A 26,430-nucleotide genomic window follows, 5' to 3' on the forward strand; every position below is an offset into this window, starting at 1 on the left:
CAGTAAAAGAAAGCATTGTCCAGCCCTATAGAATGATAATATGCTATACCAAGCAAGGATTTTGCATTGCTACGCTCTGTTGTGCATTTTCTTGTCCAAGGGTCCACTGATAAGCCTGTTCTTTTTTTTAACCCTTCTGCTTTTTATGTCAAGAGGGACTGAAGCTGTACATCCTATAGCAGAGATTCATTCTGCATAGTACATGTGCAGCAGTGCCATTGTACTGCTCCGTTCAGCTGAGAGAAACTTTGGAAGAACTGTGTAAAGGGCTGGGTTTTCCTCCATTCCTTAGTCAGGCAGCAAACAGCCTCCTTCCCAGCCGTAGCTCTCATGTTATATAATGAGTCAGTGTAGGCTGACTGGGCTCAGTCAGTAACCAGATTACAGCCCTCTACAGATAAAGACAGCTGAAGGAAAGCCATCTCACCACACCTTTGTTTTTCTTCTTTCTACTGGTTTTCTTCAGTCGTAAGGTGTTTGCTGTGATTGATTGATTGTTCTAAGCAAACCCAGCCCTGTTTCTGGAAAATAAAAAAACATTGACTCATTGAGAAAACAAGGAGGCATTTGCTCCGCTCACTCCTACAAGTTTTTATGCATGTGTCGTGGACGCATTTCGCAGATAGAGCACTCACTTAGACTGACAACACAAGACTGATTGAGACTTAAGCGCATCAATCATGTGGAGATTTAAGTCTCTCCAAATTTCTCTCATTAGCTGTTAGTGCAGCCCGAGCGATACTGGATTTTTGAGGCTGATTTCGATATTTGAGCCTTTAAAACATCTGATCGATTATCAACGATGTATGGGTTTTACTATTATAAAGGATGTTTCTGGATTAATATTACTGCTGCATTAATGTGTATGTTGCATTTTACTGCTGTAGATGTTTAAGGTTGAGCTAATTTTAACTTCTTTATATACTGTTGGTTAGTTTAATCTACAGCAATGCATCATATGTTTGCAATATTTGAGAATTCACGGTATGTTATTTTAGAGAAAATTTGTATATCGAGATATATATCGTATATCGTGGCATAGCCTAAAAATATCCAAAGCCATATCGCCCAGCCCTAGTTGTCAGTACTCTTAGTTCTGTCCAAAGGCTGGAAGGTTGTGCTTTCTGTCCCACTATCACTCTGGACCAGAGATCGAGCACTGGGGCCACACTCCTGCTACTCCCACCAGCCACATTGCCCTCCCCTGTTTGCTTACTTTATGCCCTTTATCTCATTACTCATATTGTTTTGCAAGACTGAGAGGGTGTGTTACATTCGCTGAGATCACAGGAAGGGTTTATGTGATTGAACTAAAATAGAACTAACACATTTATAGACATGGTCATTCATCCTTGACCGTTGACAGAACAACTCAGTTGTGCTAATTTGTCTTACCACAAACTGTGCTGAAAAAAAATTATTCTCAGACTCGGGTCGTTATTAAATGTCTATTCAGGTGTAGTGTACTCCTCTTGTTCCTTGACCCTAGCTCCTTTCCCTCTTAATTATAAAGAAAAGCTCATGTTTCCCACCATGAATGTAACCTTAGTGAGCCAAACATGAAGCAGTGAATCTTCCATTGTAGACACGTTACAGTTCATGACCGTGTTTCCCTCATTCATGGAGAGGAGACCTACTGTAGGTGTACCTAGCTTAGTTTGATAGGCATGTGGAGAAGCAGGTTCAGTGAAAGACACAACCCGTAATCCACTCATATGTAAATAAAGTGTTAATCCATTACCAAAATTCAGAACACAGAATTGGAAACTGCTCTGACTCCCAAATCGATTGACAGGTATTTACAGCACAGAATGACACAATTGTCTGTCCGTAAATACAAGTGAGGTCTCAGTTATTGACAAATACAAAATGCTTAGGCTCCTTCTATATTTTAGACTCTTTAACGGTCCAGTGTGTAGGATTTAATGGCATCTAGCGGTGAAATTGAATACCGCTCACCTCACCCTCCCCTTCCAAGCGTGTAGGAGAAACTACGGTTGCCACGAAAAACGCAAACGGCCCTGTCTAGTGCCAGTGTTTGGTTTGTCCATTCAGGGCTACTGTAGAACATGGTGGTGCAACATGGCGACATCCATGGAAGACCCGCTCCCTCTGTAGATAAAAACAGCTTATTTTAAGGCAATAAAAACACAACAATTCATATTTTTAGGTGATACACTAATGGAAACATACTATTATATTCCATTTCTGCCAATAGATCCTTCTAAATGTTACAAACTGGACATTTAAGCCACAGTGAAACAGAAGTTAGAGCGTCTTTAGCTTCTGTAATGTGACGTATTTCCGAGTGAAACTGAATATGTGGGCGGGGGTTTAGACATGTGGGCCTTAAATCAATTACAGATTTATATCAAATACAGATTTTATTGGATTGCTCAAAAATGGGTGTGGCTTTGCACATACAGCATTATTATACACCAGGGACACAGGATTAGAACTTGGAAAATGTATTTTTCATTTCACTGTGTCTTTAAAGCGGCTATAATCAATATTTTTATGATAATATATCAAATGATAATATGAAAGGGGTTGCTCGTAGTGATGACCCTACAGAGAATTATCACCTGAATCTGCAGCTCCCCTCAGCTTTACGGAGCTTCATAGTGAGTTTCAGCTCATTGTTTAGCTGTTTTGGTTCACTTGCACTGCTCTCATAATGTTGTTTTTGGACGCAGCAGGCAGCTGTTTTCAGCGAAAAGGCTCTAAAAACCCACTGTACACGACCTGCTCAGCACCAAACAGCAGACAGACACAGTTAGCGACTAGATGGTGAACATAGATCACCATAGACCAGAAAATTTTCCACAGGAGTTAGTGGAGATCAAAACAGAGCAAAAAGAGAGTGAATGTTGGACTTATGTTTATCATGTGGACACAAACACAACTCCAAATGAATGATAATGTTGCTCCTTAACTGCTGGATTTGTAAATAATAAACTGTTTGCTAACAAGTTTGCCATATGAAATGTGATGATATGTTAATGCTGTGTACACAACTTGTTTCCACTGCCCCAAAGTGGTTAAAAAAAAAAAAAATCAGTTAATGCCGGTTTAATAATGCATGAGAATTTTACTTCCAACTTTTATGGCCAAACAGATTGTGGATCTTTTTAAATGAGAAAATCTTTAGATAAGGATCCAATTTTTTGGTTCATGTTAATATATGGTGTTTTGCACAGCTCCTCTTCAGCATCCTAAAAAGATATAGGCTCGTTCTTGTGTTCTCATAATTTAGGTCGTGCCATATTGAGTGACCTTGCATGAGTAACCTACACAGTGAAGCATGACAAAGCATTTAGAGCACTAGGATCTTTTGCACGCAGAAGGCTAAAGGCCTTGTCTTTCTGTCTTGCCCTTTGTGTGTTATATGTTTTATTGTCTGTTTCTCTCACTGTGTTCCTTATCTTGGTTTTGCTGTGAGCAGTGGGTAATGGCCTCACCCCAGGCTGATAACAACACATTGTACCAACACTAAATCCTGGACTTTAACAACAAAGACAATGATGACAATAGCAAACTGTTTTCATACAGAACCTTCATACAAGAAATGCAATTTAGAATTTTTCACATAGAAAATACAACAAATACAAATTCTAAAACAATTAAAAGTGAAGATATAGCATGTTTACTATAAAGAATCAAACAGAGTAATAGAAATAGAAAAAATATTAATAGAAAAATAGTATTATGCTAATGACAGCAGAGTAAGTTGCTTTTGTGCTTGTTTCTTGTGGTTTTTCTGTCGCCTGATAATCAGGCTGAATTGACGTTTAGTTTTTTGCTAAAAGAAAAATCAGACATGTGGGCAATGATTCAGATGTCTGGAACCAGGCTAGCGTTTTTGCAGATCATATCTAAAAATGTCTTTTTGGTGTATAACACATAGTGTAGTTTGCACTTGTCTTTTCTGTCAGGCTAGAGAATCAGGCTTGCAGAATCCCCCCGGAAGTGAATGATCCCTTTAACTCCACCAGTTCAGCTGCTCATTGGTCAACAATAGAAGACAGTGGCTGTACTCAGCTCTTTCTCCTGGTGTGAATGTGGGTAACATCTCAAATGTGAGTAATAAGAGTATGAAAGCATTTTCTTCATAAAAGATCTAAACTCTAGCAAAACAAACCTGTGTCCCCAGTCCCAGCAGTAAATTGACCCTCTCTGCCCACCGAGGGCTGACGCAGTGGGCTTTGGTGACCTCTCTGTCTCCCTCAGTGATCCAGGCTATTCTCCCAGCCCTCAGCTCAGCACCCACGTGTTGTCAGCAGCTCCTGTTATGTAAGCCCTCCTGCCAGACAAAAGCTCAGCCATCCCAGACACAAATCACTGACTGCCCCATGTTGGCAGCAGCGCTGTTAATGTTAGCCAGTAGTCCACACAGGGTCTTTCTTGTATGGACTTTTTTTCTGCTGGCTGCCAAATTGAAAATTTTGGCCACCAAATAAAAATGTCAGATTTTGAGGGCATGGAATTTAATTTATTATGTATTTGTGTGATCCCTACGTGCCATTAGACAGCCTTGACATTAGAGGTGAACATCGGCTTTACTGTCATTTCCACATAAAAAAGCATGAACTCTAGCCTCTGCCAACCATGTGACAATGAAATCAGAAGGGGTAATATCAGACTCTTTGGTAACGTTTCACAATATATACACCCCACAATTTATCTTGCATTTGATGAACTCGATAAACTAGTAGCCCACCACACCTTCACTGTTGTTCAATGTCATCAATGGTTTTACTGCTCTGTCTTAATGACTATATGTTCTGACATGTCCACCATTGTTTAAGTCTGTCTTGTGTCTTTTATAATTATATATTATAGATCAAACAACACAAAACAAGTGTTTTATAATTATTTTTGAAGGAGAGCCATGCGACATTACATCAGATGCATCAGAGTGGGTTCACAGGAATGCCTGATGTTACAGGCCCAGAGTGACAACAGCCAGCCTTTTGTTGGTCTGTGTTGGTACTTTCTGTCCACTGCCCTTCACTTTATCGTCCTTTTCACCGTTTTCTCTGGCTGTCAGTGCCTTGTGTTGTCAGTTGATGTGCCAGTATTTGTAGTCAATAGGCCAAATAACAGTGTTTCTTGGAATAATCAAACCAATAAATGATTATTACTATACTTTATTATTGTTTATTGTTATACTATTAGTAAATAACAAGACGCTTTACATAGTACCCCGAGGTCCAGGCAGAGACTGGAATCTGCTAAAGCCATCGGCGTGAGTGAAGGTAAGACTGAGCCTCATCAAAACTTTTTTTTTATTTGTTCCGCTCATGGCAATGCACAACTCCTTAAAAAGTGATTCACAATCAAAACACAACTCTATTTACACAGAAAATACAGATATTCATTGGTACTTCACTGGTTTTCCAGCATTGATATTGCTGCAAGGTTATTAAAAACCACCAATGTTGGGACTTTGACATTTTCTTTTAGTTCAGTGTATATATATATATATCGCACAGCTTAAAATTCCTGTGTATTGGAACTGGTATTCTATTTTTTTTTTTTTTCATCTGAGTTGGAAACAGCACTGAGTCAACAGAACTCAAGGCTTACTATAATACGTCATTTATATAGGAGAGGCAGTTGTGATGCAGGCCTACTGCATCACACAAGCCTCTTGCATTGAACTCATTCATTTGAGACTGGTGTCACAAGTTAATTCCTCGTTGTCAGTATTCAGAGTCCCCGAGTCTGCACCTGTGTTTCATACTTGTCACTGTGAATTACTAAAAAGGTTAGTTACACTTTTACCTCTGCAGCCATGCTGTCTGCTCGGTCTTACCCTTTGTACTTTGTTCTTTCTTTCTCGTTTTTTTTTTGGGAGAGTGGGAGAGTTACATATTTAAATGTCAGTAACCTTAAACTCTCATTCCCACATATTAATTATCTCTAATCCCTTACACATGTCCACCAAAGCCAGGCAGCATCCAACCTGCGTTCAACCCAGGACAGGATGGGGGTCACGAAGGTCAAATGACCCTCCAATGCGACAATAGCTCTTGTGTTAAAAAAGATCAGGCCTCACTCATTTAAATAAGACTACTGCACTGGTGTTCATTGGTGGGCTCTGGCAAAAAATGCAGGTCAGTCCAATACAAAAGTTGATCCTGGCTCAGCTTTTACTGCAGTACAGTGCACCACAGACAAACATAGTGCAGTGCCTAATCAAACATGTGCAAGTGCACATATTAGAGGTGATACCTTTTTATAGTGTGTCCCTTACAGCATCATGCCAATTATACTGTTTACTGAGACAGAGGAAAATTATTACTGGCTTGATAACTTTCTACTTTAAATTGAAACTTGAAAAAATGTTTATTGTAGTTTTTTTTTTTTTGTTTTTTTTTTGTCTGATAACAAACTGGACTTCCTGGACTGGTTTGCATTACATCTTCTTACTGGTACCTATAGCAACACGCTCACTCCAACACAGCCCCTGGCATTTTTTGATGCAGTGCTATTATCGGACAGAACACGGTCTAACCCACACCTCTGTGTTAGTCTGAATGGGGTCTAAGTCTGTTTTGATACGGCCATGGTTTTAAATGGTTAACTGGCCTCAGTCTCCCATCTCTAAGTTGTTGTGTATATGATCAGTAGACCTGAATATCACAGAATTGACAAACTGCAAGAATGTTAGGAGACCTTGCAAGGGAGGCTGCTGAATGCCTGACTTTGCAGAGAACACTCTAGAAATACTCTGCAGGCTGAGAAAGGCCTTTTTATACTGAAAGCTGTTCCTCCTCTGTGTGCCTGTGTGGTTTTTACTGTACTAATGATGGAGAAACTGAGGGAGGTAGGGAGCGCATGTAGCGAGAGAACGATGGAGAGGTGTAAGAAGAGTAAACTCGTGACTCATCAGGCGCAGTGGAAAAGGGTTCACTGAGTCAGAGATGAGGCAAGAACATTGGGTGGTGGATGAGCCATGGGACGGACGGGAATAGATGACTGTAGGTAGATAAAAAGAAAAGTCAGTCAAAACTGGATTAGGCAGTTTCTGAACTTCAAGACACCATAATGACTGGATAATTTTACAATTGTGCACATCAATTTTGTAATTAAGATACCCATAGAACATTGTCATTATACATGTGCTGATTACATGTTGGATGCTGTATTTAAGTCCTTATGTTAGTATGTAAAAAGGCAGATAGGCAAATTTGGCAAAAGGCAAAATATTCTTCAGGTCTACAAAACTAATACTAGTGATTAGCATTGATCAGCAAGGTTTCTCATTTACGAGATGTTTGAAACACTTATTTACACATTATACTAACCCAGCAAAGTGCTGTGGAAAGACAAATGTTACAGAACAAGGCTTGTGTGGTTCAAAGCATTGTTGACAAGGTATATGTACGCTTAGAATATCGTTCCTGGTAAAATAAAGCTTTAGCATGGCCCACAAAGTACATCTTTTTAGCCTGGCTGTCTGGCTGTGCATTGATTGCCCTCTACCTCCTTTGTGTCAATGGCCCACTGTTGCTGACTCTTCTTTTCTCTGAGTCTTGATAATGTTGCTGTATTGATTTCAGTGCCCAACTCATGCTCGTCCTTTGGAGGATCTGCCGTTGAAATTTGAGTAGTAAAATTGTCTGATTGATTTCAAAGGGGCCTCTTCGAAGGAATACGGTTTCCTCATGTCACACTGCTGAAACAAATTTGACTTTCAAATGTATGACATTGAGGTCTATTTACTTACCTACCCTTGAAATCTATTATTTTTCTATAATGTTATTTAAATCTAAAATCATTGTTAATTAAAAATCCATATTTTGCACAAAAACAAGCAAATATTGGTATTTGATATCAGTTCCTGATATTATTATCTCCAATTGATTTGAGTGACTTTATCTGGGCTGTTTGCTGAACACCTCACACAAATGTCTTGCTTTCTCTTTCACGTGGCTAAAGTGTTACTTGGTTTCTGCTCAGGCCCTTCATGATCTGTTTCTCTGGCAGAAAAAAAATCTTGTCTGTTTACATATTCAACAGGTCATATCTGAAGGCGGTATGGAAGCACATTGGTCTCAAGTCAAGATTTTGAAATAGCTTGAATCCTGACAGCTTTTCTGAATTCATAACAGCTCATTAAAAAGTGTTCACAAAAACAGGATGAAGACTGAAACCGCACAGTAAAGTTACCCACATGACAGACATCATGCCTAACAGCGTCTGTGTTGTCATTTGACTTTTATTAGGTTTTAAGGCAAATCTGAGCAAACAGTTTGTCAAACCTGTTCGCTTTGTGTGCCACAGCTATTGTCTTGGGTGGGACAAGTGACTGCAAAGGTGTCAAGTTCAAAAGCAACCAGGTCACAACAGGCTTGCATTTGAAAAGGGGTTGAGCAGGGTCATGATATCAGTGTGCCTCCCCATTCACTGTTGTAAACATTCAAGCTCTAATACTCCTTTCATCTCTTGTAAGCTGTTGTAAATCATCCAGGAAAATGTTTCACCCCTGATGAGTTTATTCCTGCAGGTTTAATCTTGTTTTATGTGTTCTCTTTTCAGGTGTGGCTGGTAGAGTAGCACAAGGTAGAGGACTGGACGCCCCTCACCCCCTCCCTTGCTGTCCTGTCAGGGAGAGCAGAGTCCGTGTGTGTTTTTATTTTTTTTCTGCCCGGACACAACCCGCAAACTTGTGAATTCATGATCACATGACCGTGGATATGGACGCAGTCCTGTCCGACTTTGTCCGTTCCACTGGAGCTGAACCAGGATTGGCCAGAGATCTGCTAGAGGGTGAGTTGCAAATATTTTTTAGAATTTTCTTAATCACTGCTATGATACAGTGGGTCCCAAGTCACTAAGTATATTAATTGATGCAGTAGTAGCATTGTCCAGTGCACATGCTACACAACAAATACTCACAACAATGCAAACTTGGAAGATATAAATGGAGCAGTGATAAGGCTTGTTTTTTATCCAACCATTCTTTATCAAATCAAGTTAAACTTTCAGAGCAAACTTGTCACATCAGTCAGTTATGTCTTCACCAAATGTATTCAGTTCAGTTACACTTTGATCCCCTTTGCTTTTATCCTTTAATTTAGCTTTTATTGGTTCCATCCCTTAAACAATTCAACTGGGGGGGGGGGTGTTGGTTGTGTGAAGTTGACAGCTGGTGATGTTATGAGCAGCAGCCAAACTGACCGCTGTCTCAGTCAGTGCTTCTGGCTTGTTAGTGTTAATTTAGGCTATCGTACACTAACAGAAGGAAGGTATAGCTGGAGTCAACAGGGCGTCTGTTGCCTAGCAGCAACACAAGTTGCAGATAAGAATACGGATTAAAAATGTAATGCAATGCAGTAAACAGCAGCAAGCCAGCGAGCCAAGACGTGCTCCATATTCTGATATTTAACTAAGTGAAGGAATGCGGCCTTTATCTAAGATAAGGTAGCCTATAGTTGCATTGACTTGTGGTAAATATTTAAACTCATTAAGGATGTTTAATTTGCTCGACCTGTTGGTTTAGACAGATGTTCCTATCTCTCTCTCTCTCTCTCTCTCTCTCTCTCTCTCTCTCTCTCTCTCTCTCTCTCTCTCTCTCTCTCTCTCTCTCTCTCTCTCTCTCTCTCTCTCTCTCTCTCTGTCTGTAGGCAAGAACTGGGATTTCACTGCTGCCCTCAGTGACTTTGAGCAGCTGCGACAGGTGCATGCTGGGAACCTGGCTTATTCTTTCGCAGAGGAGAGAATGTATCTGCCTCCTGAAAAGGAGATGGCCAGGGTAGGAAGGCCTATACTCCACCGCCAAGATGACGTGGTGCAAGGTGAGGCCACAAGCAATGAGATGTTTTTATGTAGCATAACATAATGTTACTAGTAGATAAACCAGTTTTAAGTGCTGGGCTCAGTAAGTGATGTTAAATGACACTGATGCAAAGCACCCGAAAGCTGGCCCAGACAATTATTAATTAATGTAGTTTGGACACTTGTGCACCTGCAGACAATGACTGCTAACCTATGTAACGTGCCCTTTCTTTTCTTTCCCAAGTTTTGCCTGAATGTGTCCCAAGTTTACTAGATGACTACAAAGAATTACCTATAAAAATATTCTGTATAAAACACCTTTTCTATACATCCTATACCATCGTCTTTTAGCAGCTACAGAAAAGCGTCTGTCAAGGGGCATTTCCCACGCCAGTTCAACCATCGTGTCCCTGGCCCGCTCTCACGTCTCAAGCACTGGAGGTAGCAGTAGTGAGCCACTTCTGGACACACCCCTGTGCACTTTCCAACTACCAGACCTTACCGTGTACCGGGAGGACTTCCGTGGCTTCATCGAGAGGGACCTTATCGAGCAGTCGATGATGGTGGCCTTGGAGCAAGCCGGTGAGAAGAACTGAACACCAACACACATATGAGATTCTAGGATTTGCACGCAGGGGTTGCTGTTTTAAAAAAGAGCTGTTCTTTGTTAATGACATCACATGCCTTCTCTGTGTTTGTAGATACAGGGCTACTACACTGAAACTTTTTACAGTGGATTTACAGCTGATTCACCACACATCATATACATCAAGCAACCATACATTCAAATGTAGTGCGTGGCATGTAACGTCACATCACTGGAAAGCTTCAACTTTAGAACAAAACAGAAAATCATGTTACTGCACATAAAATTGAGAATTTCACAATCAGTCATATTGTTTAACATATTAAAATGCAGATATGTACAGCCAAGCATAAATTCATTTGAGGAAATAACATTTTAAGTTTCCATAGGCCATTTTCACTGAAGACATTTTGACATTGCAGTAGGAATAGCACAGGTGCAATAATAAAATGAATGATGGCTGAATTCCATTAAGCTGTTTCGGTTTCAGGGTCCTGGTATTGTGCGCACACTGTCATGGCTCACTGGGACGCTTGAATACTGTAGAACAGAGCTATTGGAATTGTTATTAGTAACACCTGTGCTTTTCCTACTGTGACAAGTGAAAATGTCTATGATAGAGGCCTATTGTCCTCAACTCATAGTAAAGTCATATCCATCACATTTTTAAAGTGTAGAGGTTTTTGCACATTCATATTGTAATTAAATAGTTTAATTTCGAAACAAGATAATCTTGATTCATATCTTCTTCATCTAAGTGCCCCATTAATTTGTCCACATTTAGCACATTTTTTTAACCAAACGTTTTTAACAGGCATGATTCCAGCTTCATGGATAAGCACCTCAGTAATACCCTTACATAAAAGTGGTGATGTCTCCGATCTCAACAACTACCACTACTAACTTACCTTCTTAGCAAAAATCCTCGAATCATTGGTCAATTTACAACTAGGTGCCTTTTTTGACTCACTACACTTACTACAGCCACAGCAGTCTGGTTTTCGCCCAGGTCACAGCATAATAACAGCTGCAGCCTCAGTCATTGATAACAATGTCTTCTCCCTGGATAAAAAAATATTTTGCGCTGCAATGACCTCGCTAAAGCATTTGATACCGTCGATCATAAAATCCTTCTCCACAAACTACAGTATAGGTTTAGATGAAGCCACACTTAATTGGTTCCGCTCTTACCTTACAGAGAGAACTCAGACTGTTGTTGCTGATAGTCAAGTCAAGCCATCTTACCATCAGAAATGGGTTGCCGCAGGGGTCTATCCTTGGTCCTTTGCTGTTTATGTTATACAGGGCTCGACAGTAATGGTTGCCATTGGCAACCATTCTGAGAAATTGGCAACCAATTCTTGGCCTTTTCAAATTTTGAAATTAAAAGCATGATCACAGATTCTCACAGTATTTTTCTTTTCTCTCCACCACCGCCTTCTTGTGTGCGCGTCCAAAGAAAAAACAACAGAGACACAGCGTAGCTTACTGGTAGCCTGCAGCTTCACTTTTTGAGACACCCAGAGGGAAGTGGTCAGAGTACAGGAGGTAACGCCGGACTTTCTGGGCCAAATTACAAAGCTGCAACTCTGAAGAGAGGTTTCACTTTGTCTAGATTATGGGACCTCCAATTCTGAGTAATTGTGGAAACCAAGAAAGTCTCAACTGAGCAGAGAACTTTTTTATATACTGCTGTCAGTACGGGAAAAAAAATGTTTTTAAATCGAATCGTGGATTTGGAGAATTGTGACACCCCTACTTTTTTAACATCTAATAAAATTGGGACAGCAAAACATGCGCCCCAAAATACATAAATTTATATATATTTGTTGCATTAGTGATATTTAGTGAACAGGCATCTGTTTTAGAGACAATGGCGAAGGAAATTTGTTGTTTGACCTGTGGGGTGAAAAGTTTGACTAACCCTTCAACATCACAAACTAATGCTGGTATTTTGTATACCAGGAATTGAGGGTGGACACGTTAACTGATAACACTAAAGATTCAAATTCTTTAAAGTATCAGATAAAACAAGAATAACAAATAAGAATTTTGTTCGGTTCCTGTAATAAAGCTTTTAAACATTATTTTATGTCACATTTTCATTATTAAGCTGACGCATAGTATCTTAATTACTCAAAATATAAGGTGACTGAAAATGATCATCATATTTTCAGTTTCAGCAACCAAAAGCTGATGCCTGGTTGCCAGCCTGGTAACTACTTTTAAAAGTTAGTGTTGAGCCCTGTTATACATAAATAAATGAATTCTTCCAATTCAATACTTCAGTGTTAATTTTTGTTTGCCAATGATTATTATTTTATTATTATTTTATTTGATATGCCCCAGGCGCCACCCCCAGCCCACGCCCTGACTCATCTTCGGTCTGCCTATGATGCTTTCCAAGTATCCCTCTTTAATCACAGACTAGTTTTTAAATGCAGAAAAGACCAAGCTCATGGTATTCTCCACCTCCACCAGTGACTCTGATTATCCTGCCATTACAACTTTACATGGCACCCATATTACTCTTGCTGAGTCATACAAATATTTAGGAATTTGGCTTGACAGCAGACTGTCATTCAAGATTCACGTTCAACATTTGACTGAAAAATTAAAATTTAAACTAGGTTTCTTGTATAGAATTAAAGGATGTCTGTCTTCTTCCAACCGTAAAACTATTGTGCAATCAACCTTCATGTCTGTCCTTGACTATGGAGATATTCTGGATTGTCATGCTGCCCCATCAACACTTCAGCAGTTAAATCCTGTGTATTACAGTGCTTTACGCTTTATCACAAATGACAAAATGTTCTCTGTAGCACATGGTTGGATGGACAGTCAAGAAGAAATAGCTATCTCATGTTATTCATCTATAAAGCTCTATAACTGTTGAAGCTTCCAAACTACCTCACATCTCTTCTCTCATTTAAATCTATTAACTACATTACATGATCCAGTAACTACCTAATCTTAGATATCCCTCATGCTCATGTACTCACTAATGTTAAATGGAATGAACTGCAAAAAGCAAAACTTTATTCTGTATTCTATAATAATACAGAGTCATGTGACATCCTGTTTTCCAACATGGACATCTAGTTTTGACACAATGTGATTATCTTTCAAACCTCTTAATTTTTTCCATTTGGGAAGTACTACAGCAGTTGTTTTGGAATAATACCGTGCCATATTTGTAACAAGTTGCAAACAAGTGAGTTAAGTTTTTCCCATTTGCCTGCAGGGCGACTGAACTGGTGGACGAAAGTGGTTTCAAACTGTCAGAGTCTGCTGCCTTTGGCAACAAGCGGAGATGGAAATTGCCTGTTACACGCAGCCTCGCTTGGTGAGTATCACCGACCTTTCAAACAAGACCCCAATACCGTGCAGGACACACTCCATTAGCATTCATTAAGAGAGCTTCATTGTTAGTTTAAGCACTAATTGCATTTTCACTTAGCCTTTGTGGCCCACTTAGGAGTCCTAGCCCTGAAAATTAATAATGTCTGAACTGATGTGCAGGCATTGTTTAAGCCCTTGTAGTAATATTCATGTGCTTAACCTGTGCTTTTTAAAAGACAAATTCAGGTTTTCATTTATTGGTTTACAGTTAATTTATTTATTTTGGTTTTTCAATATGTGTCTTTTAAAAATGTCAACACTAATAAAATACAAAAAAGCACCTGAAACTCCAGCTGTTCTTCATTATTTTATCATTTTCAAGTGCAATTATACATATAAGATTTTGTTGCTGTTTTGTTTTGAAATGTTTTGTTTTCTAATGCAGGTATGTGGGGTTTTCATGACCGGGACCTGATGCTACGGAAGTCCCTGTATGCGCTGATGGATCACGGGTTGGAGAGAGATGCACTGAAGCGCAGGTGGAGGTGGCAGCAGACCCAGCAGAACAAAGAGGTCTGTTACAGAGGCTGCACGTTTCTTTAGGTGATCTTTGTAACTTTGTGATGACTGAATGAGGGAAGTGGTAGTCTAAAGCACAGAGAAGCTTGTGAACTTGTGATCAAAATGTTGCTAGTTTGACTCCTTTGACCAAATGGGAAAACGCATACAGGAACAATAGACAAGTGAAGGCCTTTTCATGCTTCCTATGCCAGATAGTGTATTCCTGCCTGCAGCTGCTTGCACGTGTGCATCATTTGTCAAATCATGTCACACGCACACAGCTCACTATTGTTGATTAGTTTTCTGTTTTCCATGCAATTCCAGCTCTTTCAAAACACAGTGTCAACAACACCAGAGACAGGCAGGACAGCCTTGGGTTGCCATAAACCTTACCTCCAGTAAATGTGTATAATAATCATAGCCTAGACATATGGGGAAATACTTGGTAATTTGCTATACCAGTCCTATACAAGTCAGTTACTTCATGCCTATAGTAATCCTGTAGTATTTGTATTTGTACAATATTATATTTGCAGCTGTAAATATTTTTGATCATCAGGCCTGTGAAGAAATCCCATTACAAGTCTCTCTTTAGCATATTACCCATGACTGTATTATTAAATGTAAACATGAAACTGTGCAAACATACACTTAGTGGCCACTTTATCAGGTACACCTGTACAATCTATTACAATTCAATTCAACAGCTCTGCCATAAATTCTACCTCAACAAAGTTAAAGTTTTTGTTGACATTGTCGGAGATGTGTAAATTAGTTACATGTTTATTGTTTAGGTCATAGTTAAAGGTGGTGTTGCACTGGACTACATATTATTGAGAGGTGTTTCTAACTTTTTGTCATGTTTTTACATACATGTTTTTACATACCTCGCAATATAATGCAGTCCATTACAACACCACCACTAACTATGACCTAAATAATAAAATGTATTAACAACAATTAAATTAACACCTAGGTGACATTGTCGAAAAATAAAATAAAAAGAACATTATATGCATTATGAAAGTAGACTTTATGGCAGAACGGTTGTATGGGATTGCATTAGATTGTACAGGTGTACCTAATAAAGTGGTCACTAAGTGTGTATATTGGTAGTACAACTGCTGTAACTACAATACATTTAAATGTTTGCACTGCAGGTTTAGTCGGATTTAAATATCAAAACCACTTCCATATAGTTGGCTTTTCTTGGTCAACAAATTTTAGAAGAATATTAGTTCACTGTCACTTTTTTCTTATTTTTCTTTGGGTATTTGATTGTCTTTAACAGTTGATAGTCACTTTTTGTCACTTTGTGCAGCCTTGACGACATGCCAATGACCGTATCAGATACAGACAGCGATTTTAAGATTGTTTTATCATCGCCCTACTGTTTAACTATATTATCTGTAAGTGCTGGTATCTCCACCTACTATTGATATTCTTTATCAAAACCTCAGAAATAGACTGTTTGAGTTGTGTATGCACTGCACTTTACCTCCAACATTTTAGAGCCTTTTTAAAGTTTTTTTTTTGCAGAAGTCAATGATTTTTCTCTGCATGAAAGCAAGCGTAACAGCACACTAAGTATATTTTCCAAAGTGGTTGCAGACAGCATGCAGACACCTACAGAGGAGATGCCACACGAATGACTGCCTAATGTTCACCCATTCAACAGCTACCCAAAATTGCTCTAGTGGAGCTGCACAATGGCTAGCAGTCGAGGACTCTGACTGCACTGGAAATCTTTCTTGTCTGAATGTGCTGTAGATGAATAGGGACTTTGATTCTTAGGAAAAAACATATTAATAAGCAGATTCCTTCTGTCCATATATTAAAGTTAAAAACATGATATTGGTGAGGGTTCTGTTGCTACTGTGTGAACGACACAGGGATTTGTAAAGGCTCTAGTTAAATTTCTTTCCTCAATTGTCAGTATGTATGACTTTGTGGTAAGATGCCATGATGTCAGTGCATGCTTTTGTGACATGTAACACTCCCTCTCTAAATGGCAAGTGTGTGTGTGTGTGTGTGTGTGTGTGTGTGTGTGTGTGTCCTTCCTTTCTCCTTAGTCTGGTCTGGTGTACACGGAGGAGGAGTGGCAGAAAGAGTGGAATGAACTGTTGAAGCTAGCCTCCAGTGAGCCGAGAATACACTACAGCACCAACGGCAGCAACGGGTAAGGTCTGGCTTGGACAATGCAGAGACTGTTAACCCAACACACACTTAGTCACACTCATGTTTTTATTCATGAACAAACAACTGCGCTCACAATCAGAACTGAGTGGCTGGCCCTCATTTTAGTCAATCTGCTATTTATTGTAACAAGCATCAGTTCAATGGGTTAAATATACTGACAAAGCTCTATAATACAAACCCTTAAAGTTATAATGTGGTTTCAACTTTTTTTAAATGTGTAAAACCAGTTTAAGTGCAAGTATCTCTCAATATTCTTACCTTCATATGTTTTTGAAGTTTGTGTTTTTGGCCCACCAAAATTTCTACAGTTCACATTTTTTGTTCTTATTAGTCATAAGAAATCCATTAATAAGACAGATACAAATGAATAGTCTACTTGAAACTGATTACCTCTGGTTTTGCAACAGTATAAACAATTGTTTTTCTGCTAACCAAAAGCCGTGTTGTTGTTGTTGTTGTCGTCAGGGTGGAGTCCTCAGATGAACCAGTGTATGAGAGTTTAGAGGAGTTTCACGTCTTTGTCTTGGCTCACGTCCTCAGAAGGCCCATAGTGGTGGTGGCCGACACCATGCTGAGGGACTCTGGAGGAGAGGGTAAATATGCCTGATGCCTCACATTGCTAATGGATCGTGTACTATATTTCATCATATAATTCATCGTCTTTGTACCTCAGATAGATTAGTCATATACAGATTTGTGCTGCTCTTGGCAGAAAATTGAGACAATCACAAGGAAGAATTTGAAAGAAAACATTTTTGACTGTCAGTGACTGATGACTTGCCTGAGTTGTCCTAATGAAGTAAACACCACCCATCTAGTATCTCAAGCAGGTTAAAATAAACAATATGAACTACTGCCAAATACTACTAACCCATTTCTGTCGCATAAAACAAATGTGCATACATGCATTTTTCTTTTCAAAAAGCAACCTACAACTCTCCTGAGGGAACTGAAGCAGTGACCTTAATAATTTGATAATTGTACTAGCTGTTAATTTACATAGCACTTTTGAGACACTTCAGTGTTTATTTACTGATATCAGAGATGACAACAGTCTTGTAATGGAATTAATGTAACACTCATAATTGGCTGAAAATTGGAAGCAAGTAACTGAAATATTGGTTTGGATTTAGGATTTGAGGTGAAAGCTCATTTTTATTTTTGGCTCAAATCCTCCTAGGAAAGAGTGCTGAGGTTGTGCTTTTCAGATGTTTAATGTCCTTGTTACTCCTCCCTAGCCTTTGCTCCCATCCCGTTTGGAGGCATCTACCTACCACTGGAAGTGCCAGCTGCCAAGTGCCATCGCTCGCCCCTGGTCCTGGCATACGACCAGGCGCACTTTTCTGCCCTGGTCTCCATGGAGCAGAAGGACAGCTCCAAAGAGCAAGGTAATGCAGTAAGCAGTTGACATTTTAAAGCTATAACTCACAGCACATCAATCATAGTTGCTGAAAAATATAAGTCCTCAAATAATTTTCACATATTAATGTGTGCAAGGTTTAGAACAGGAGTTTTCTGACAGTGCATAGCACTAGTGCCCACTTTCTCACTTTACAGCTTTGTGCCTTTGCTTGATGGGTCAATCTTTTTTTAATATTGACCATAGTTGTTTATTTAAGATTGGTGACTAATGACCACTGGGCTTTTGAGTATGTCCAGTGATCTCTGTAGCTCAACACCAAGCTAGCTAGCAAGCAAGCAAATGACCAGCTTCCAGTGTTAAAATTGAATGATATTTTGATGAAAGTTCGACTAATAAAGTTATAGGTTCGAAGATTGACATTTAATCGAGCTGTATTGAGTGAGAGTGAAAAAAATATTACTTACTCATGATTCTTATGTTTCTTATGCTTTTCACCTTACAAGAGTGGAATTTTGGAGAAACGCTGAATACTTGTGCTCACACTAAAGTTTGTGCACAAATTACAGGTTTATCCTTGAAAATCTAGACATCGCCCAGACATTGAATTGTTTACTAGTCTAAAAATATCACATTGGACCATCCAAAAACAATATTGGTCAGACCCAGCAGGCTAGATGTTAAAATAGAAAGTCAAAGATTTGATTGCACTCAGAAGTATTTCTGTCTGCAGACAATCCAGAGTGCCGGATTAAAACGTTTTATCTTTTTTCTAAGAATACTTTTTCCCAATCTCTACCAGCAGTTGTGATCCCTCTCACTGACTCAGAGCACAAAATGCTGCCTCTGCACTTTGCTGTGGACCCTGGGAAAGACTGGGAGTGGGGCAAGGATGACACAGACAACGTGATGCTGGCAAGGTATGATCTCCTTCTTAAAAACAACTTTTACACATTTATATCCAGTCATGTTTGGCAGGTCAAATGTATTCATAAGGTGCCTTTTACAAATGAGAAAACAAAACAAAAAACGAGAGTAGCACATGTTCACTTGCATGTGTACGTCATTATAGACAGCTGTCCCTTTAGGACCGAGTGTCAGTGTGTAGGGATTGACTCCTGACTCCAGATTAGCAACACTAAGTGACAATAAGATTAGCTCTGAATACCTTCTATAAGTGGACCAGGGGAAGGAGCACCAAAATAGTAGCTCGGTAAAAATAACATTCCACCTTCTTTACATCAGTTGACGACTCTGTGGATGTCTTATTCTGATGAAATGGTGGACAGAGATAATATTACATGTGTGGCTGTTAATATTGTTTGGAAAAGGTCATTGAGTTAAAAAGCTCGTGCAGAACAAGAATGCACAACAGCAAGATGCTTTTCGTGCATTTGCTATTTACTGTACCATTCAGAGCCAACGTACCACTTGTTGTTAAGCAGCAGTACATAAATCTTCATTCAGTCTTATTGTCAGTCTACATTAAAGAAGAGGATCAACATTATATGGTATATCAGGTTAGCGACCTTTACCATTATCCCAAGTAGTGTAGTTTATTTATAACGGAATAAACTTCTGTGTTTTATATGCGTTCACAGTATGTTGTTTCTCATTGGTTGCCCATTTACCACTGGTATCATGATTTAGAATCCAGCTCATGACTGTTGTCCAATACTGTCTTACAGCAAGAACATTGTTACATTTTAACATAAAAAAAAATCATTGACAACCTAAACACCGACAGTAATTACATTTCCATGAGTACAACGCTGGCGCTCTGTCAGAAAGCGTTGGTCTCCTCTCGCTGAGCTTTGATCTCTCTCTCCCTCTTCCTCCCAGTGTGGCTCTCTCTTTGGAGGCAAAGCTCCAGATGTTACACAGCTACATGACGGTCACCTGGCTGCCCCTGCCCTGTGAGGTAAAGATGAAAGTCCACACATAAGTCCTGAGACATGTTTGTTCCTCTACAGCAAAAGCCAGCTCAGACATCAGGATTCGTCATAAGTTTTATTGGATGTCCTGGTTTTGACCAAACTGCTTTTGCAGTGATATGCAAGATAATAAATCAGTGATTTAAAAAAAAAAAAAAAAATGAATGAAGTATATTATTTTTCAACTAACCATGAAGGCTGGTTGAGGATTCCAAAGACTCATTCAGTAAGAAAAGAAAAATAGAAACCCCAACTTGTAACGTGATTATCAGACAGATGCCAAAGCGGTTGGTAGACTTAAAGTATTACAGTCGCTTGTGGTTAGTGTTAATTTCCAAAACTCATTATAAACAAGGGCAATATTTTTTTTTCCTTTTCCATCAGATCAGCTGTCCCCTGACTGCTGTACAAAGCGTATGTGAAAACAAACCACACTGGGCCATTCAGGTTATAAAGTCACGCTATGCAAACAGTGTGACAAAGGTCCTCTTGTGTGCCACATGCTAACATCAAGGAGCTTGAAAGGACAAGTTCATAGCAGTTTCATGGTTAAGCTGCAGGGACTGATGGTAATACAGGAATCCCTGTATTGAGATATAATTTAAGGGATTGTTCTGTTTAGCAGTGCTACCACAGGATAGCTGTGTGTTGGTCATCATTGCTGAAAGATGAGGCATTCAGTAACTGCTTCTTGATTGAGATCAGAATACGGTGTCATCATGTAGGTCATGCCATTTCCAAATACAGCATTCTTTATTTTACAGCTTCCTTAACATATTTGTACATATGAAAAGGCATTTGTCATTTGTTTTGCTGCATTGATCTGCAAAAAAACAACCCTATAATTCACTCCCTTCTGAGGGGCATGTGCCGGTACCGTTAGTATTTAGCCAGAATGTGACTTTCCCATTTTTCCATTTCTTATGAATATTATATATTTAAAAAAAAAAAGTGTTTTCTTTTTCATTGTAATTTGGTGAGTGGATTAGGGCCTGATGTAAATTTTTCTACAGTATTTTTCCACTAGCTTGTGTTTCTGCTTTGTTTCCTTGCAGCAAGCCCCTCTGGCCCAGCCCGAGTCTCCCACAGCATCAGCAGGAGAGGATGCCCGCACGCCTCCTGACTCAGGAGAGTCAGACAAGGAGTCAGTCAGCAGCAGCTCCAATGGCAACGGAGATACAACCACAGGATCAGTGGTCAATGGAGGTGGGTCCTTGGCCAAGAACAGCTCCTCTTCCTCATCTAGTTCCTCCAGCAGTGGATCGGCAGGGGCGGGAACGGGAACAGCAGGGAAGGACAAAACCAAGAAGGAGAAGGACAAGGACAAAGACAAGAAGCGGGCAGACTCTGTGGCCAATAAGCTTGGCAGTTTTGGCAAGAGCCTGGGCAGCAAGCTGAAGAAAAACGTGGGCGGACTGATGACAGGAAAGAACGCTGGAGCTGGAGGTGTCAAGCAGGAGAGTGGGGAGAAGAAGAAGGGCTCATTTAGGGGGAGGAAAGGCAGCAAGGATGGATCGCCTTCAGCCCACGCCTCAGAGGATTCTGGGAAAGGCTCCCCCTCCTCAGGTAGCGAGCGTCTCAACGGAACGGGGAGCAGTATGAGCAGCAGTGGTGGTAGCAGTACTGAGAGTGATACCTACAAGTACAGTGCTGATGTCAAGGTCAGCCTGGGTATCATGCGGGCCGCCATGCAAGGTGAGAGGAAATTCATCTTTGCCAGCCTTCTCACTACCAGCAACCGGCAGCCCTTTCAGGAGGAGATGATCCAGCGCTACCTTACCGATGCAGAGGATCGCTTTCGGGCCGAGCAAGAACAACAGCGTCGTGATGCAGAGAGGAAGGGCGTTACCAATGGCATCCAGCCACCTAAGAAGGAGACAGTTGGTGGTACAGAGCTTACCTACCGGCCATATGAGGCCAAAGAGGAGCTGTTAGAGAACTCGTCACCTTCCTTCAACCAACTCAAGTCCTCTCCTTTGAGCCCCTCTATGTACTCTGGTGTTGTGCCCATTCCCCGGCCCTCTTTCATAGACCAGCCTCCTGCTGCAGCACCCCTCACCCAGCACCTTCATATGCACAGCTACATGGATACTCGGCGCCAGCTAGCTGGCGGCTCTCCAGCAACCTCCTACCCCGGCCTCCCCTCTTACGCCACCCTTCCCCGGCACTGCCCCACAACGCAGGGTCCCTCCCATCCCCATTACAATAACTCACAAGGCCCTGCCTCCCTGAGTCCCTCTCGCCTTGCGCCCTCATATCCCCCTGAGTTTGACCCACCAGACTACCCTGGGTCTGAACCTGCTGGTGGGAGTTACACCAACGGTTTCCGGGACATGCGCAGCGACCTAGACTCTCGGAGTGGGCAACCCCCAGTCAGACACTACTCACTGGGCAGCGCCGGTGGTTTGGCCAGCCTGCAATCCAGCCGCTGTCGAACACCCAGCTGCACATACTATGGACACCCCGAGACGGGCAACTACTGCTCCTATTGCTACCGGGAAGAGCTGAAAAAGAGGGAGACAGAACCAGCCATCCACAGGTTCTGAATGGACCTTGCTTTGGCTTGAATTTGATGAGTGGCCTTTTTTTCAGTTTAAAAAAAACGGCTGGGGCAGATCAGCCTCTGAATGGACAAGAGAAAGGCACAACCAGCTCCCTCCATTTTTTAGGTATGTCACTTCCTGTTGGAATAGACAACCTCAGAAAGTGGCGGAGTCGACACGACTACAGAATAAACAGGGTGGTTTCTGACTGCTGGGGTCATATGTTAGACCATAGAATAAACTATCTGCACTTCTGTTACATTTTGCTGTGGCTCTTATGCAGGCGTTATGTATGAGTGTGTGTGTGTGTTTGTGTGTGTGAGCTGCAGGCTCTCCTCCTTATCAGAGTTTAACGCCTCGCTACTGTCTCCTCCTAGTGGAGAGAATGTATATGGCAGGCGCCATACATAAGACTCATCAAAACACATACAATACATGCACACATATACACTAAGTCAGACACACACTACTTCATACACAGTGATGCAAGCACAAACAGAGAAGGCACGAGCGTCTCCACTCCATTTGTGGTCTGTGATAATGTTTGGATTGGTCAATTAAGGGATGTTTGAGCATTTTGAAGTCACATCCGGTTAGGGTGATTTCAGTGTTATACAGATTTTACACTACTGTTACTAGATGCTTACGTCATAGGTACCTCGGGAAACAGCAGAATTAATCCTTGTTGAATTGCTTTTTCGTCGGTCACCATTTGCATTAATGCAAATTGAAAGTACCGTGCAATGCTAATGATTAAGCGTTCTGTGGGCTGCTGTGGTGCTAATGTTTAAGAATGCAAACACATAAATGTTCATGCATTTAAGACAACTGCTCTGCACTGTTAGTAGTATCTTTTTGGCAAAACAAATATCACCTAAAAATTTCACGTTTTTGTCCAATTATGAAGATGTCAAACTTTTGAAGATGAAATGCATTTGGTCACGTTATTGACCAGGCATTGCAGAACAAAAACAACACAGCACTATGGTAAGATACTGGTCCCAAAGCCTGATCCATAGTCTTAGTTGGGTCTTCCTCTTTCTGTAACAATGGTTGGCGTTAAGGCATTTGATAATTGTGGCCAACCCAGGCATGCAATACTACACACTACAAAGTCACATCCAGCACAACAGATTTTAGAGACATCCGTCACATGCGTAACATTCTGTCAAGTTAAATTGAAATGTTACTAAACACATTTTTGGATTTCATACAAGTGAAGCAAATTAACTGACTTGTTATAAAACAAGTGACATAAACTTGCTCTAAAGCAGTAAGGATGTCTGCAGTTGTCTCCAGTTTCTGTTTGCATGATGCAAAGGGACGCGTTCACTTTTGTTGGATGTGGATACCTAATAACATTCACATTGTATTGACAAATCCTGGTAACAAGTCAGCATGCTCTGATGGCTGAGAAATGTGAAACATGTTTCATACAATCTCATGATCACACACAAAGGTTAACTTCAAGGTCATACATTCATGGTATCCTTACTAATAGGATATCCTAATGCTTATTGGTTTGGTCACCCACTGCAAATTCTGAAGTTATACTGAAGGCGGTTTCTTAATTTCTGGCATTCGTTCCGCCAAATCCAGTTGCGTTACCTCTTTTTGCACAAATTCAAGCACTTTCCTGATGTCCGTAGATACAAAACATTTAACTGTTTTTGAAGTGGCCTGACTGTTGTCCTTTGTTCATCTCTGCAGACACTGCCACCTCTGTTCATGGGAAGTCAGGGGCACAGGTCAGAAGGGTTTCTCTAAAGGATTCAGTTACTGTAGAGCTACAGCATTTTGGTGCCAGCGTCACCATCTAACTCAGTTTCCTAGTTGCCTTTTTTAGCATTTGTCCTCGTGGCATCACAGTCCTGTTTGTATGTTGTGCAAGATGAGCATCAAGTATCCACTGCTTGCTTCATTGCCTGCAGTTTCAATTACTACTGACCCAAAATGTAACAAATTATTATTATTATTATTTTAATAGTGTGGAAGCTATTGGGATAATGCCATTATTCTTTTCACTTAGGTATATCAACTAGTTGATACAGACTGATGTTCTGTTTGAGTCTTCCTTATTATAATTTAAAATTCAAGGCTGTTTTAGTTGTACTAATGTCAAAATGACTACTTAAATACTTAAATTTGTTATTATTTCCCCTGTGAGCCATAAGCCATGGTGAGGAATTTCTTTGGAGGTAGTGTGACTCTAGTTGCCCTACTGTTGTTGATTGATTCTGTTCTTTGGCTAGAAGTCTAGAAAAGCACAATTTAGTATGCAATTCACTGCCTTGCCCAGTTGTGGGCACTCTTGTTTTTGTTTTTAACTCAATGTTTGGAGCTTAACCTTGTGATCCACACTCAAACTACAAACAAAAATAATCATCAATAACCAAAATATTGGGGAATAATTTTCAGTAGTGCTAATTTAACACTATGTAACACTATATTACAATATTGTCTCCGTTGCAAAAGCTGGTCAAGGAAGAAGGGAGGATTTTTGCAGTGCATTTAAAGTAACACTAGAGTTTTAATGACAATAAAACACTTAAATAATGCTATTTCCCAAAAAACATTTGTATTTGCTGTGTTTATGTGTATTGACATGTGTCCACGAGCTAGCATTTTAATTCAGACAAGATCCATGAAGCGTTCCCTTACTGTGGGAAGGTGATGCCTGTTTTCAAAAATGTGTGTGTGCTCTCTTTCCCGCCCTCCAAAGTAATAATTAGCTTACAAATCCATTTTTTTATTTTATTTTTTGCAATGAAACGGATGCCTCAGAAACATGTACAACATCAGACTTTACAGGCTACATACACTTTTTTGTATTTAAGAAAAAAACAATGAGAGGTTGTATAAATATGTTCCAAGTTATTTTTGTAAGCCCAAAGTTTTACAGTGTTTTTAAAAGGGTAAGAATGTATATTGTTGGATATTAAAACAGGTAATGATGATAAGCTTGTAAGAGCTTGGATTTGGGATAGAATTGGTGTTTACCAAAAAGTGACATTTTGGCTGTTGAAGGCGACTCCCAGACGGGCCTCTTGATACTCGAGGGTCTCTCATCTCGCAAACGAATTTCCTCAATGCTGACCTAACAAGATACCATTTGAAAATATATATATTTATAGTGAGATTTTTTAATAGGTTTCCTTGTGGAATGTTTAGTTGCGACATTTTAGGATGTTCTTTCTCACATGGCTAATTGTCTAGCAGTCTGGCTTTTATTTGTTTGTTGCTTTTTTGATTTGTAAATTTTGTTTACTTTTTTCTACAACCACCAATCCGTGCTATGCTGAAACATGACCGTAATGTTCTTGTTGACCCAGCTTGTTTCCTCCAAACCAGAAGAGAAATGGCTCAGAATTAGTTTTGCGACACAGCTGACCCGATATATATTTTTATATATTGTACAACACTGTACTTTCTGTGTGAACAGAATATTCGTCATCAGTGACATTAACATGGAATACTTCGAGTTGCATGGGACTGGAACTGTTGCATGTAAATGGCAATCCATTTTACCAAATTTGTGCATTATTTTAACTTTGTTTCAGTTGTCCTGGTATTTTGATCTGTTTTTATTTTTTATCGTTTTAATGTTTTGTTTTTCTTTTTTGAGAGGAGAGTCCTAAGGCTGTGTGACAGTGCAATCTGGATAGAAAGAACATCAGATTTTATGTTAGGTTATTATTATTATTATTATTATTATTATTATAATTATTAAATTTTTTTGCACCGTTTGAATAAATTCTCATTGTATTTCAAAAAAGCTGTGCTTCATCTCTTTTCTGTGTTTAATATGAAAAAATCTTATCGTGAGCTACAACCACATGATCACCGATACTGGATTAATTCTATAAAAATATAATTGACGGTCTATGCATGTAATGATGACATAAAGATGGTTTACATTCAATTTAGTCCTTTCATAAAGTCTCAGCACTAGGCTGGAATATCTTGGAATTAGAGCTACAACAGTTTGTCAGATGACAGAAAATAATCGACAATTATCTGCAATTATTAATTGACTAGTTAATCAATTAAGTCATTTTCCAAGCAAAAATACAACATTCCCTGTTTCCAGCCTCTCAAGATTTGAAGATTTGCGGCATT

At 39.9% G+C, this 26,430-nt stretch overlaps 1 protein-coding gene across 4 annotated transcripts in view; it reads left to right on the forward strand.

The window, feature by feature from the left end:
• The window catches only part of otud7b (OTU deubiquitinase 7B), a 35,626-nt gene extending 9,540 nt beyond the window's left edge, over positions 1-26,086 (forward strand). The window contains exons 2-12 of one of the 4 annotated variants that reach the window (XM_044206957.1): positions 8,548-8,778; positions 9,636-9,806; positions 10,141-10,368; positions 13,617-13,718; positions 14,160-14,287; positions 16,348-16,454; positions 16,940-17,067; positions 17,713-17,862; positions 18,637-18,754; positions 19,677-19,755; positions 20,824-26,086. In XM_044206957.1, coding sequence (XP_044062892.1) covers positions 8,694-8,778; positions 9,636-9,806; positions 10,141-10,368; positions 13,617-13,718; positions 14,160-14,287; positions 16,348-16,454; positions 16,940-17,067; positions 17,713-17,862; positions 18,637-18,754; positions 19,677-19,755; positions 20,824-22,314 — 2,787 coding nt within the window. In that variant the 5' untranslated portion in view covers positions 8,548-8,693 and the 3' untranslated portion in view covers positions 22,315-26,086. Of the gene's footprint in view, positions 1-8,547; positions 8,779-9,635; positions 9,807-10,137; positions 10,369-13,616; positions 13,719-14,159; positions 14,288-16,347; positions 16,455-16,939; positions 17,068-17,712; positions 17,863-18,636; positions 18,755-19,676; positions 19,756-20,823 lie in introns of all 4 variants that reach the window. The other 3 variants (XM_044206955.1, XM_044206956.1, XM_044206958.1) reach the window with 3 other exon arrangements.
• The last annotated feature ends 344 nt before the right edge of the window (positions 26,087-26,430 follow it).

Source organism: Siniperca chuatsi, linkage group LG9 (genome assembly GCF_020085105.1).
Source record: "Siniperca chuatsi isolate FFG_IHB_CAS linkage group LG9, ASM2008510v1, whole genome shotgun sequence".
Classification (NCBI taxonomy): domain Eukaryota; kingdom Metazoa; phylum Chordata; class Actinopteri; order Centrarchiformes; family Sinipercidae; genus Siniperca; species Siniperca chuatsi.